At 43.5% G+C, this 15,296-nt stretch overlaps 2 protein-coding genes across 2 annotated transcripts; one reads left to right on the forward strand and one right to left on the reverse strand.

Annotated features, from left to right (window-relative positions):
• Positions 1–244: 244 nt before the first annotated feature.
• On the reverse strand, positions 245–6,340 carry dnajb12b (DnaJ heat shock protein family (Hsp40) member B12b). Its single transcript, XM_056576630.1, has 10 exons — positions 6,222–6,340; positions 5,713–6,086; positions 5,073–5,235; positions 3,943–4,088; positions 3,359–3,532; positions 3,200–3,270; positions 2,885–2,994; positions 2,054–2,226; positions 1,529–1,671; positions 245–1,180 (listed from the first exon to the last, which is right to left on the reverse strand). Exons 2-9 carry the CDS (start codon positions 5,843–5,845, stop codon positions 1,550–1,552), a joined length of 1,092 nt encoding a protein of 363 aa, XP_056432605.1. The 5' UTR covers positions 5,846–6,086; positions 6,222–6,340; the 3' UTR covers positions 245–1,180; positions 1,529–1,549.
• Positions 6,341–7,162: 822 nt separating this feature from the next.
• On the forward strand, positions 7,163–10,672 carry scd (stearoyl-CoA desaturase (delta-9-desaturase)). The gene is made up of 6 exons (XM_056577314.1): positions 7,163–7,523; positions 7,752–7,982; positions 8,109–8,239; positions 8,388–8,593; positions 8,916–9,148; positions 9,464–10,672. Exons 2-6 carry the CDS (start codon positions 7,763–7,765, stop codon positions 9,661–9,663), a joined length of 990 nt encoding a protein of 329 aa, XP_056433289.1. The 5' UTR covers positions 7,163–7,523; positions 7,752–7,762; the 3' UTR covers positions 9,664–10,672.
• The last annotated feature ends 4,624 nt before the right edge of the window (positions 10,673–15,296 follow it).

The raw sequence follows: 15,296 nt of genomic DNA on the forward strand, positions 1-15,296 counted from the left end.
GAGCAGACTATAGAAGAAAAGTAAGGCTTCTGTAGGACAATGGAAGCTAAGAAGGTCTGCAGCATTTTCCTTTTCCCCCGTGGTCTGGAGCTAAGGAGTGTCGTCATGCTCAAAGCCTTGTCTCCCAGCCCCAGCATTCTGGTGAAGGGGTTGGTTGGACAAGCAAAATATGCTTACCCGGCTCTGATTTTCACCCCTCCCATCCGCTGTACCCACAAAGATGACTCAGATCCAACGTGTTCATCCAACCAAGTTTATTTCTTCTCTTTTGTATTCATTCGGGAGTAAAAACAAGGTGCGACAGTGAGCAATGGCTTTCAGTAGTTATTTTTCTTCCCTTATTTTTCTAATTTAATTTGCCGGATTTTAAAATAAATACATTCATAAAATAAAAGACACACACCGCTACGGCTGAGGGTTGTCCTAATCAAACTTTGACAGCTCGATTATCAAAGGCTTTCACACTTAAAAAACACAGACTGTAAGTGTGCTACAGGTCAATGAGACTAACATGCAGAATAAATTAACATAAAAACAGTTGTCTGACTGGACAATAAATAGACAAGGTGGTCAAAGAAGGTAGATCATATTCCTGCATAGTTTCTGCGTAAAGCGTGGATGTGTGAAACGATGGAGCTCAAAGCTGACACCTTGATGGGTAGAATCGTCTAAGAGGAAGCATTCACTGTGGTGCTTGAAATATATTCTCTTTGCTACAGAAATTGCAACCACTCTTCTAACTATTTATGCAAGTCTCATTCGGCATTCTCTGTTCAAACCGCGAGGTAAAAACAAAGTTGGCTTTATGGCACATTAATTGTGTTATTTTGTAGGATTATCCAAAACCCATGCTAACTCAGGAAGACCATTTATGTGTGTGTGTGTGTCTGTGTGTTTGTGTACGTGTATGTGTTTGTGTACGTGTGTGTATGTGTTTGTGTACGTGTATGTGTGTTTTGTGTGTGTGTGTGTGTGTGTGTATGTATGTGTTTGTGAACATCCTGGTTTTTAGTCACAGCTCTAACTTGATATTTTCCTGAGCATCCCGTGTTTCTTCAAGTAAAAGAGATGCCCGTTCTGTATCGCAGCAGAGTGGAGTTGGGTGCTTGGGTTTTCCTGAATGTCGCACGGTATCTATGTACAACCGGCCTGACGGCCGTGTGGGGATGATTCTCTAAACCTGGAGAACGAAGAGGAAAAGGTCAACATTCCTAATAGAGCCACCTGGAGATGGACTCATGATAGGTCAACTTACAAGCCCATCCAGTGGACTGAACCAACTGGTCATTTTGTAATGTATTGGTTTATTTGACAGGTATAGTACACACAGATTTATGCTTTTTAGCCGGGAAGTTAGCCAGGAAGACTAGTTTACAAGTTGGTGGACACCCACTAGCTTCCTGTGTGACATCACTGTAGGGTTGACTTTATAAATAACTTGTATCCGGCTGTAACCATAACCAACATCCCACCTGTTTGTCGGATGACTAAGAAAAGGACAACACAAGACCATATGAAGGGAGCTCGCCTTGCAGTGTGAGGTAAAGCTTCAGCCGTTTATCACGGGTGAGATCTCGGACAGCTTGGCACAGCTTGGCGTGCGGGCCTTCTGGGCTCTTTGGTACAGATCGTTGTCTCCGAAGTAGCGGGCGCGGTAGAGCATGCCCTCTTCTGCGGGACAACACAGGGCAACACAGCTTAACGAGAGAACAAGGCGTGGATTCAATTAAATGCCAACATGAATAAAGGATAATAGTGTAGTTAGTGAAAAAAAACGTAATGGTTCTTGACCAGTATTCTAGCATTTATTCACGTTCATCAGCCAGTGCTTAGCGCCAGATTGAAATGCTTTCTGGAGGATACAAATGGCTATGTACAGTAAATGTTAATAAAGAAAGAAGAAATGTATTCTCAATCATCCGAATGGCTTGACGGATAATATACCATCTTTGACTCAATTAATTTGACTTAAAAAAGAATGAAACAAAGAAACAGAATGTCAGTGTTTGAGTGAGAGTGTGATTCTCTTCAAATATTTGAGCGGAGAACATACTCTGCTGCTTCTCCTTCCAGCAGTTGTTGCGCAGATTGGAGACAAAGTCCTCCTCAACTGCACGCTCCACGCTCTTCAGTTTGGCCAAGCTGTTGTCCCTTGTGAAGTGGTCGCCCACATAGTACGCCACCTTCAGGGTCTCTGTCAGTCTCTTGTGCGTGTGGCCCGAGGAGCTAAGTGAGGAGGAGGAGGAGGAGGAGGAGGAGGAGGAGGAGGAGGACGAGGAGGACGAGGAGGAGGACGAGGAGGATTAGAAGGATATTAGCAGTGTCAGACAGGCTTCAAATTTTCAGATTTTCAGAAATGGCTCGTACTGCAAAAAAACATGAAACCGATAAAAACAGCAATGTTCCCATTTCCGGATACTGTAAATCTAAGCAAAAAGGGATGCCCAGTAACTGGGAGTGGTGTTTCTTTAAAACATGTGAGGGGGAGTCATGTTTGAAAGACTGAGCTGTCAACATACAGATGTCTATGAGATATGTTGGAGCCAGGGGATGAAAAGGAAGACATTATGAATGATTTAAGGAGGACCTTTCCCTACAAGGTCCACATCGGATATGAAAGTGCTGCGTAGGAACAATGGGTTTTATTCAAGAAAATGGGTATGAAAAAACGTGAGCATAATACATACACCTTTCATTTTCATATGTCGTATATCTTAAAAGAAAGATCAAGTTAATTCCATAACATATCTATGAAATTATATTGAGTTTCTCTTTTATTATTTATTTTTTCAACGCCTTTAGAAAGGCCTGAGTAACTTTGACAAGTATAAAATGGCTGTCTAAGCCATTGACATTTTCTGTCGACAATGGCAGTCACACTCACGGTCTGAAGCTGAGGCTGTAGGGGGGGTTGGTGACCATCATCTGACTGAGGGCTGACACTATGACCAGGATAAGGATGGGCATGACCTGGACAAAGAGAGCAAGGCCTCCCTGCAAGACAACATGTTCCCTGTCACAATGCAGCACTACACTCGAGGAGAACTCTGAAAGAATCCACACAGTACCCTTGCTGATTACGAAAAACCGGTTAATGTAACACAATGTCGCCCCCTGTTGTTGCAAATAAAAAGTACATAATTTAAAAAATCGAGTAGAATCTGAAATGGTAAGGAAATATGTAATTGCATGGCATTACTTCTCGCTGCCGTTCCCTTCTCTCGGGTCTCTGATTGCGCATCCTCCCATTGGTGTACACTGGCGTGTTACCTGGAGGAAAACCAGGCCGTCACACACATCAGAAAGTACAAGCACACAAAATGGGCACTAGCCAAAAAAGCTAAAAATAAACACATACTTGATGGGTAGACTCCTCCAAAGAACATATTGAAGAGGTCCTCGGGGGATATGTCCGCCTGGAAGGGTCCGTTTTCTGGCCCGGGGTCTGTGGGGTCCCCCCTCTCCTCCTCACACTGATCATATTGTCTCCGTTTGCCAACGTTGCTCAGAACCGCGTAGGCATTCCCTATAGCTGTGGAACACAAAGAACATGGGCCTTATTCACATGGCAGCCATCTTGGTTGCATTTTGGTTCTTGACACTAGCTGGGTGGGGGCAAAAGCGGAATTTCCAATTCAGTTGCCGCACCCGGCTTGTGATTTGAACCAAAAATGGCAGCTAGGTGAATAAGGACGTCATATTGACGTAAGTGGAGGGGGGGGGGGGGGGGGGTTAGATCCCCCACTGTCCACACAGTCTGCACATAGAGGCATTCCTAAGCAAGAGGGGTTAACCCCTCCCCGGTCATTTAGGACATATCATATCTAGAAATGTTATACTGCCAGTTGCTTTGGATGTAAGTATCTGCAAATCGAAAAGTATAATTGAAAATAGAATAGAAATTGAAAAAAAACATTCAATACATAACATCCCATGGATTACCTTTGAAAGCTTCTGTTGCACCTGGAGCGTGGTTTTTGTCCGGGTGGAATCTCAAAGCAAGTTTCTTATATGCTCTTTTCAGTTCATCTTGTGGAGCCTCTTTCAGAACCCCCAGTATTTCATAGAAGTCTTTGCACTGTTTTATCCTGTGTAGGGAGAAGAACCACGCCATGATATCTATTATGTCAGGAGTGAGAAGAATTGATTGTCCAAAGGCTAACGTTTTTATATTATGAAATGCACAGCCTCGAGACCACCCTGATCATGTGACCTCACGGTATGTTTCGCTACACGGATCAGTCTGGACCTCTTGCCGCTCACATCGTTTGCAGTGGACGGGAGTCCTTGCCTTGGTAGACAAGCTCCTTCAGCCAATCAGAGGAACAAGGATTGTTTTCAGAGACCGTCCAGTAGTGCACAGTAGTGCACTTCCTGTTCAATAGTTGTTATGGACTCCATTTCTGCAATCACTAAACGTATTGCTCTGTTCACTCTACTAAAATGCTAACGTTATTGCTCGTTGCTTCGCGAGATGCCATGACTGCTTGCCAGCGGCGGTCTGTATTTTACATCATCAACTTCGACACAGTCCCTGAATGGCCCAGATTACGTTGTAATCTCTGGAGATCATCGTGGGTGGCTAGAGGTCCGGATTGATCCGTGTAGTGAAAACATAACGTGAGGACACATGATCAGCTATTTCTACAGGCTACAGTATACTGGGCTTTTGCTAACAACAAATTCTGGGTAATTAGCTGGCTAAATAAAAAGGAAATATGAAATTATTGGTAATATATCATGTAAATTCCCTGAACAAATATACAACAAATATATAAAAAATTTAATAAAGTGATAAAATAGTAGTAGTCCCCCCCCCCCCCCCCCCCAACACCACATAGCAGTAGTCCCCCCATACCCCCCTAACCCTCCTTGCACTTATTGTATGTTGTATGTCCTTGCACTTAAAAATAGTAGTTATAAGTCGCTTTGGATAATAGCATCTGCTAAATGCCCTAAATGTGAATGTATATGTAGCTTATATAGATTTGTTCCCTCAGACCAAAAAAAATCCATCAGTTTTGTTTTTCCTGTCCTGAATAGTATCAGAGCCACATCATGAATGAACACACCTCTTCACAGCCTCCAACTGGTCTGAAGTGTAGGGTTTGGCTGCTTCAGGTTGTTTCTTCTCCTCTCCGGAGGCCTGGTGCCTGTATCTGGCCTCTCCATTGGACCCTTGGTGGCCTGTATGTCCCGGCGTGAATCCATTCTTGGCTATCATGTCCAGCAGCACTAAAATATTCATAAACAAACTGTTAGCATTCAGATTCCATCAATTAAATACCTAAACTATGTGATAGTGGGAACAAAGAGCATTGACATGGAATGTATAACATTCATAATAATACACCAGCTCAAATGCCAAAGCCAACCTGTGCTTACACATAGTGTTGGATATCATAGCGCACGTTAAAAAAAGACACTTTCTAAACAGGACCACAAGCGGTTTATAATAGCCTATTCTATTTATATATATATATATATAAATATAGATATATGTATTATAATTTATTAACATGTATTAACATTCCTTTTGCCAAATAAAACACCCGTTTTGATAAAAAATCTAAGGCATGCTACAAGACGTTAACCTAGTCTGGGAACTAGGCCCCGGTTTGAGGCACAGCCATGTTCATCCTGGGATGCAGATGATGCTGCGGAGGATGCTGCATGACTACACAGCTAACATGCGCGGCTCGCGCGACTTACTCTTTCCTTTATTCGTCGGGAAGAGTCTCTGCGCCTTCTCCAGAAACCGTCGAGCTTTCTCCGTTTCATGGTTTGACAACGCCGCCGTTGCGATTTCAATGCAACGATCTGCTTCATCCCTGTTTACTTCCATCTCGATTACCGGGCCAGAAGTAAATAAAGACGCCGGGTGATGACGTCACAGGCCGTGCATGCAGTGCACAACTGATATGTTGTCGATCTTGCACGTCAATGTTCCAGTTTCCAGTTGATTGAAGAATAGTTGTTTCATGAAGATATGGCATGCGAGAGCATCACCACAGTAAACAGCAATGTGAGCTCACTGCGTTTCAATATGACTCCACTAGATGGCGACACATCCTCTCCCATTACATCTAGGAATCAAAGTGACGACACAGTAACAGGATCTGTAGGCCTAGCCTACTTATAAAAAACACTCACACTCATGAAGTTGGGAACACTTTACAATCTATGAACTCTTCCCATTCATTCTTTCTTCATCAGTTCACCTTAAATATGCTCCATCTGTTCTCTCGCCAGGACGTCAGAGCTGCAAAGTACACGCGTATGACTAAAATCACACAAACACGCCAAGCTGGTTGATTGTTTGCAGCAGGGAGCTCTCACCTCGCACTAGTCTGGTGATCCGCTTTGAAATAACGTGGAAATACATTATTTTAAAACATATTCATGTTTGCTTCTTCACGGTGAATGATGCCCCGATTGTCTCGATTGCAGAAGTAGCGCAAGTTCACACAATGTGGAGAACGTTTAATTCTTCACTTGTTGTGATTCTATTGACATGCTGCTACTTGAATAGACTTATTCATAATTTAATTGTTGTGGATGTAAATTGTAAAGTAGACCTATTATAAAAATAGGAAAACTAATTTCCTTCACTATCTCCTAGCCACCAGTGCATAATGGTTATCAATTGATTTTTCAAGATATATTTTAGAAAGGGAGAAATAGGGCGTTAATAAAATAAATGGGAATCGCGATCAATATTCAAAGGACTCAATGGTCGTGTATTCAAATTGCAACAGTTGTGTTGGCTATACAAGCACAAGTAATATGCTTGCAAAGCAACGTGATCAATAAGCAGACAATGACACAATTGTACTTGCATAACTGATGGGTCTGCAACACTCCACGTCTACAACAACTTACAATGCACACTTATATAGTTTACATTTTGACGCGTATCATAAGATGCCTCGGTCCAGTTCTCGATAAAAGTAGCATAGTCTGATTTGGTCAAGAACTGAGCCGTAGTTTATTAAGATCAACATTTCCAAATTCACATAGGTTGGGCCGAGTGTGTCAGATCACAAACAGATGTAGGCTGAACAGGAAGCCTGCGTTGATCACTGTTACCAAACAGGGGGGGGGGGCTCGGATGTCTTTATCGGTTAAACATTGTATTGATATACGCTTTTGGTTACACGTTGTCTGTGTCACCTGAGGTTATGTGTTTGTGGTGCGCGTTTAATACAATACGTATTTCAACCAAAAAAATGGATCACCCGGGTTAAATTTACATCTGGCACGGAATGAATAAAGTGTGAACGTGAACAGCAGATAGAGCTGCAGCCAATAGGAGGCCGCGCCTAAGGTGGTACCAAAGCCCCATTGGCCAATCGTCGCTGCCAGCTCGTCGACCGCATCTCACAGATGCGTACTAAACTGCACAGTGCTCGCCTGTACTAGGGTTTATATGCGTTGAGTTAGCTAGAAAAGTCCCTCGATCAACAACATCGGTTTAAACATCGTTCTCGGGTACTTTTGTGTCGGATTCGTCGGTTCTTTCCGTGAGTATGACTGTGATATTTAGCTCTTCTGTGCACGTTCAGGGCTGCTGTTTTGCACGTTGTTACATAGCCAGTAGTCAGCGTCACCACCACCATCACCATCACCATCTCTCCCCAGCGTTACCTTGGAGAGAAACCAGTCGGCCCACTGCTTCTTTTACCAAAGACGATAAATATGTACTCTGTGGGGGGACAATGTTTTAATGTGTAGCTTTAATTCTGTTCTAGACTCCATCACCATGACGGTGGACACTGAGCTCCACGCTAGGAACGGACATGTTCTGCCGGAGCCGCCGGCGTCGATTGACACATTTGATCACTCGTACAAAGAACAGGAAGGCCCCAAACCTCCCAAGGAAATAGTATGGAAAAATGTAGTATTGATGACTTTCCTGCACGCCGGGGCATTCTACGGATTGTTCCAAGTCCCCTCAGCATCTTATATGACCTTGCTTTGGTGTAAGTATTTCGTAACATTGGGTTGAATCTACCTGATGCTGTAACACCTTTTGCATGCTTACCGAGTGCATTTACCCCCCCCCCCCCGTGATCTAATCTGTTGACGTATCCCTGGTCGCCACACAGCCGGCGTGTGCTTTGTGATCAGTGCTTTAGGGGTAACAGCGGGAGCCCACCGTTTGTGGAGTCACCGGACTTACAAGGCCTCCCTACCCCTACGAGTGTTTCTTGGCTTGGCTAACTCCATGGCCTTTCAGGTAACTGCGTTTGACCACAAACAAACACACGCACACACACGGGTCCCCACACATGCAAGTGAGTCATAATTACAGTTTTCATAATACTCTTAAGCACCGCGTTGGGCTGCAAGTGCATGTAATCTTAACACCTTATGGCAATCCACAGAATGACATCTTCGAGTGGGCACGAGACCATCGGGTCCACCATAAGTACTCTGAGACGGACGCAGACCCCCACAACGCCGTACGGGGATTCTTCTTTGCCCACATCGGATGGCTCATGGTTCGCAAGCACCCCGACGTCATAGAAAAAGGACGCAAGCTGGAGCTCAGTGACCTGAAGGCAGACAAAGTTGTCATGTTTCAAAGGAAGTGAGTAGTGAGAAAAGCAACGTTGGTGTATTAATCGAGGAACTTGATCTTTTGTGTGCATGCTACCCTTTTTTCGTGCATTCTCAGTGGAGATAGGATTTTTCATCCACCTGTTGGATTTATTGGCAAATACTTTAAGGCTAATAAAGTAACTGGAAAAAAACAACATGTGTTGCCGGACCAACATAAGTCTGTTTCACTGATGGAACTTAAAGAAATGACTGCGTGCCACTCGGGGTTCCCCTGCACTGTTATTGAGTTAACGTGACCACAGATGAGTCACTCCTCTCTTACCACTTGCTTCTTACTCCCGGCCCACCAGGTACTACAAGTCGTCTGTGGTGCTCATGTGCTTCATGCTGCCCATGGTGGTGCCCTGGTACATGTGGGGAGAGTCCCTTTGGGTGGCCTACTTTGTGCCTTCCCTGCTGAGGTACACCCTGGTCCTCAACGCCACCTGGCTGGTCAACAGCGCCGCCCACATGTGGGGCAACAGGCCGTACGACACCGGCATCAACCCCAGGGAGAACAAGTTTGTGACCTTCAGTGCCATAGGTGAGCATAATGAACCTCCCGCTGCGGTCCCATGTTTTTATAATGGACAGGGCTCCCACTGAGGGCAGATGTTGCCTTAGTTCACAGAGAATCTGGAGAATTTTCAGTACATGATGTTACTTCTGAATAATTCTCTTTGAAAAATTGTTTGCCGTCTGCCAAACAACAAAAAGTATTTCCCTAATCCTATAGTGATTTGCATTTGGAACACATTTTGGAAATTTGGTTGCTGATGCAACATACCTCAACGCTTTTAGTTAGTTTTTGGTGGATTTTAATGACTTACCCGAAGCTACATTTTCTTTGCCTCTTTAGGTGAGGGATTCCACAACTACCACCACACGTTCCCATACGACTATGCCACGAGCGAGTACGGCATGAAGCTGAATCTCACCACCTGCTTCATCGACTTCATGTGCTTCCTGGGCCTGGCGACGGACAGGAAGAGGGCCTCCCGGGACATAGTGCAGGCCCGGGTACAGCGCACGGGCGACGCGAGCATTCGAAGTGGCTAAGAGGGCCAGCCAGAGGTAGAGAGCGAGGGGGAGAGAGGGAGAAACAAAACGGCCTGCATCAACAGAACCGTCATCAAAAAGGACGTCAAAAATCCTGATTGTGTGTTTTTTGATCATTGTTTTAGGAGCCGTGTGTCTTTTTGTGTAGCTACATCCAACCGCCACGATAACATCGCATTCTGTTGATATTCATACATTACTCTCGTGTCTACGAATATCCAAAATATGAAAAGAAGGTGTACCCCATTTAAAAGTGTGACACTTTTATTCATCCTGACTTTGTTGGGTTGAAGCGGAAAACAAAAGAAAGTGTAGAGGAGGATGACAATCCATGAGCTCTATTCCAGAATAACCGCTGCTATGGACCGCTCACACACACATACACACACACACACACACAGCCCCGGTTAAACGGGGATGGTGATAACGTTGCAAACGGCAATCCGTAATGAAATCTCTAAAAGAGTAATGGGAGTAGCTTCAGTTTCAACCCTTGGCTACGTCTCCCTTAGCACTTTGTAGTATACTGTCTGTCGCGACAACGCAATTCGCAACAGTTAAATCGGTTGCCACAGATGAGTTTACTAGTTGCCAGATAGTAGAGAACCAAAAAATGTGACTGAGAATATTCCCCTTTGTCTCGTGTGGCGTTTAATTTGGACACATTAGCCCTGGGATTGACTACAATCGGTGTGTACAGTGTTTCACAGTGTAAAATATACTGTATAACTTGCAGTGACATTATAGTGGGGAACATACGGCTATACTGTTTAGAGACGCTGTATACACAGTGATGTAAGCAAACCGATACTTTTTCCAATACCTCAGTATATTGGTAACTTGTATACTGAAGTTGTCGTCATAGCGTAGAGTAAACCAATTCAAATATATTCCTTTACAACTCCCCTGATCTGATATTTCAAACGGAAATCAGTTACCTAGGAAGAACGATCTTTTCAATCGGTTACACACTTTTTTTTTTTGTGTAAGGCTAAGTCTGCGACAGTTTTCTCCAAACAACGGGAAGATGTGACAAATGTCCAACATTCTAACTGCCATTCCTTGACAATCTCTTGACGTCAAGGGTTGCTTTGTTACTCGTACGGGCAGATTCCGACGGGCTTCAATCTGCAAAGGCTACGAAATATGCCATGGTCTTCAGAACGTGCCAATTGTTGACGTGTTTTTTTTTTTTTTTTTTCTTCATCTCATGCACATGTGGCCCATCTATATCACAGTGTGGGTTTTCTATCGCTTCTGCGCTATAATATCTTATAGGATGGTTTTTGGAAGTGTGGTAGTTTGTCGCTTTGCTTTATTCAAGACTTGTCTCGTTCCTGGCTAAGAAAAAAAAAATTCTATATATCTAATGTATGGATATATATTGATTTCTTTATGTAGTATACGGCATGGGGCGGAATGACCCTGTGTTTTGGGGTCCTGTAGCAGACGGTTATGTAACAGTTCTGGTGTCTCAAAATGATGTGCTGTGCATGGAATACATGTTGTGGTGCACTTACCTTAACCTAGCGATTTTTAGTGGCGAAAAACCCCTAAAGAACCAAAAGCATAGCTTTTGGATAATCAGAACTGTTGCTTTGTTTTCTTTGTATGCCAATGCCTGGTTTCCCCTTTCGGTGTCTTTTTGCTCGGTTGATTGTCCTGAAAAGAATTTGTGACGCGTTTCTATATTTCATCTTAATATCTGGTTGTACGCTGGGCTTGAATGCATATTCATTTATTTATTTTGTTGCCTGTTTTGGTTAAGTTATTGTATGTCCATGAGGAAGAAATATATTCATTTAAAAAGGCGGAAACAAAACTGCTTTCTGAAATGTTAATATTTTCCTTAACTATATTGAATTCTATTGAATAAGAGCCTGATATGATGCCTAAAAAGTCAGGATAAAGCCTAATGCCTTATGACTTACATCCATTCCTGATCTGTTTTGTAATCCTGTCAATTATGATAAAAGTGCAACTTTATAAAGCAAATCAGAAGGTTTGATTTTAAAATCTTAACACCTCACTTAACTCCTACTTACCACACAAGCATTTCAATACAAGTGTAAGAAGTTTTAAGTAATGGCAAAACGAAATCACTTTTAGTAGCTGGTGTTTATTTCAGAATTTAAACAAGATACGGATTGGAGACCAGCAGTGAATGTTTACCTTGGTGTTTTGTAAGTCATTAAACTTAGTGGTCCTGACCGGTTTGTTCTAGTACAGGTATAGCTGCATAAATGCAGTGTTATTTTTTTCGGGGAACTATCATAGAAAGTACTAAAACTTAACAAGCCACAAGCCATCCAAACATCGATTGCTGTTCAGAACTGTTTGACACGATACATCATTCATGACTGCTGAGGGAGGCACAAGGATCTTCTGAATGACATGTGAAATATAAATATATTCTGAAATAAAAAATACACTGGTATTTTCATTACTCTTCCAATTAAACTGTTTTTTTTGTGCACACTGAATGCAATCGGTAGTCTACAATGCATTCTGAACAACTCTCCTACACTTGCAAAGTGTTAGTCTACATCTTGTTGACACGCCCTTCTATTTATATTACTGACCCCTATAGTTTGGGCAGTCGCTTAAAAGAAAAAGGAGCAACATCAAATTGCATAAGTTTGAATGTACTAAGCAGATTTGAGATAGTGAACCTCAAGAGCACAGCGGTGTGGAACTGTTCTAGCAACCGGCATGAGGCATGCACGTTGCAAAGTTACATCATATCCCCGTCACCGCAGTCGGACACGAGGTTACTGCAGTTCAGCCTCCAGGCCTCCCGTCCGCATGCACAGCGCGCGATCCGTAGCGTCTGATTCAACTCGGCCAATCAGCAATAGATCTTTGACTTGTGACTCTACTTGGACCAATCCTTAAAATGAGGTAGCCGCCTTAACGACGAGTCGGTGCAAGTTCCGGACTGAGGTGGACCCTTTTAGACGCAAAATATTTTGGAACTGGTTTGACAACTTTTCCGGCTGTAGGGCGCCACCTCCTGTAGGCCGGTAGCCTGGTCTAGCCCCCAAGAGCTTTTCTCTCTATTATTTGGTGTTGGTCTATGCCGTGGGCAATCCAAGCCGGTCGATAACGACATCGGCCCGACAAGGGGCCGTTTGGACTCGAGGGCCTCAAAAGTTAAAACCCCTTATTGGTGAAGTGATATAAGTTTAAATATTAAGATGAAATGTCAGCAAAGGCGAAAGGCCTAAATCATATTATTGGGGCTGATGCCATTCTGATAAAAATATTTCACAAAAAAGACTCCCACTGACCAATTCTCATCAAAAATTATTATTTTCCAGCACATTATTGTGTGTTATCTGCCTCACTTGTACACAGAAAACTTCACAAGTTCATTGGCCTCAAGATCCTTTATATCTTGAAAATTACACATGTGGCCGAAATTCCTCCCACCTCAAATCATAGAATGTGTCTGAGGAGAAGAACATCAAAGGGGAATCGAAACGGACACACTGAAGCAGTGTACAATTACAATGCATGCTAACATGCCTTCCATGTAATCAGGAAGCCATCCATCAACAGCTAAGGCAAATTGAAGTACTTAATATTTAACAACAAAACCCAGAAAAACACTCAAAATACAGCCGAGGGCAGAAACAACAGACCTAAACAAACGCTCAAAATACAGCGTGAGGGGAAAGGAACAACAGACAAGACTCAAACTACAGCCAAAGGGAAAAACAACAGACCTAATCAAACACTCAGATTACAACAAAAAGGGAAAAACCACAATAGACCAAGCTATTTTGGGCAGTCCAGTCAATGTAACTCAAAAAGGTCATTGCAATAGTAAAATTTCATTGTCTGTATTGGTCCTACTCTACTGCATCGTTTATTTAATATACACCATCATGGATTTAGTGGAACATACTTTTTTCAAGCTTAAAAGCAGAGTGACGCGGTCTGGGTAAAATCATGTTCATATTGGAGAGTCTATTCATCCAACATAATCACAAGCTACTACCTGGGGTACCTGGGATGGTTTAACCCCATGTGTAGTGATGCTGAGCAGTGGGTCACACACTAATGTCGGGCCGTTGTGAGGTGGGGCTGCATGGATCAGTGTTTACGTTTGTTTGCAATGATACTAAGTACCATATATTTGCATATGGTGACACTATGCTCCGGTGACTGACAGCAAAAACGGCTATTCGCCCGCGCTCGCAACTTGTGGAATCCTCCTACGTAATCGTCTACGTCAGTGTCGAGAAGACCTAGTGTCAAGTGATGAGGTTCCTTCATAGTTCAATTGTGCTTCCTAATTAGTCTGTAATACTAAAGGTCATAACTCACAAGTAAGATAGTGATTATGATCAATAAAAAAATCTGAATCGCTTTTTTGGACATTATTTGGAGGTCCCTAGGGATCACGTTAAAACTTGAATTATTATTGCCATTTAAATGTTCCATTGGGACCTTAAACCACAAGCAATGTGTCTTACTGCTCTTTAGCTAGGTTAGATGCCATGCAGATTTGTATTTGGCGCAGGCGGTTCACAAGGGACTGCGTTGTGCTCTGAAGCCAGTCGGAAGGGCTTCACAGAGCTCGTGGTTGCACACATGTTGAGCCGGGCGGGCGACTGCTCTTTCTAGAATTCTGCTCACTTAAAGAAAGTCAAGAGATCAATCGGTCGTCTGTGAGGTCATCAGGGTCCCGACCTGCCTTTAAGAGGATAGGGGATACCGCGGCAGTTTTGAAGCTAGAGGGTACCAGGCCAGCTCCCATGGAGGAGTTGACAACGTCCACCATGATGCTTGCCAAGGTTAAAGGGGACATATTATGCCACCAGGTGTGAGTGTGAATAGCCATTACAAGCCGTTTTGAAAATCTGCCTCATCTGACATCACAAGGGGGCGTGTCCACCTAGATGTGTGCTGGATAGATCAGTCTACCAGCCTACCCAGTGGACAGTAGCCAACGTTGCTCATCTATCCGGCATACATCTAGGTGGTCACACCTACTTGTGATGTCAGAAGAGGCACAAAAAAAAAAATATATATATATATATATTTATATATATATATATATATATATATATATATATTTAAGCAATAGATCACGCCAGGCTGTGGTATGTGGGGTCGAAGGGGGTCGCCGGCCCTCCGCTACGCGTCGGGGCCGGACAACGCCCCTTAACAGTGGTATAATGAGCACATGCCACTGACTGAAGTGATCTATTGCTTTTATACAATGGTATACCACTGTGAAGGGGCGTTGTCCGGCCCCGACGCGCAGCGGTATAATGAGCACACACCACAGCCTGGCGTGATCTATTGTTTAAATATATAATATTATACCACAATGGTTGTGGTTTGTCACCTTTAAGGTAGGCATGCCTTGTCCACGACTGTAAGCACAGGGGGAGTAGCCTGGTTCTACCAGACTCTCGTACTTCACTTCATTTCATTTAATTTGTACAGAGAGTACTAGTACTAGCACTAGTACTAGTACTGAAGGGAAATTCAAATTGAGCGGAAGTACTTAGGCGGGCGGAGCCAGGCTACAGGGGGAGCTCAGTGAAAGGAGAAGCATCCATAGACCTCCGAAGTATAAGTCCCGCCTCCGAGGCTCCGGTACCCTCGGTCAAATGTTT

The sequence above is a fragment of the Gadus chalcogrammus genome, chromosome 18, assembly GCF_026213295.1.
Source record: "Gadus chalcogrammus isolate NIFS_2021 chromosome 18, NIFS_Gcha_1.0, whole genome shotgun sequence".
In the NCBI taxonomy this organism is placed as follows: domain Eukaryota; kingdom Metazoa; phylum Chordata; class Actinopteri; order Gadiformes; family Gadidae; genus Gadus; species Gadus chalcogrammus.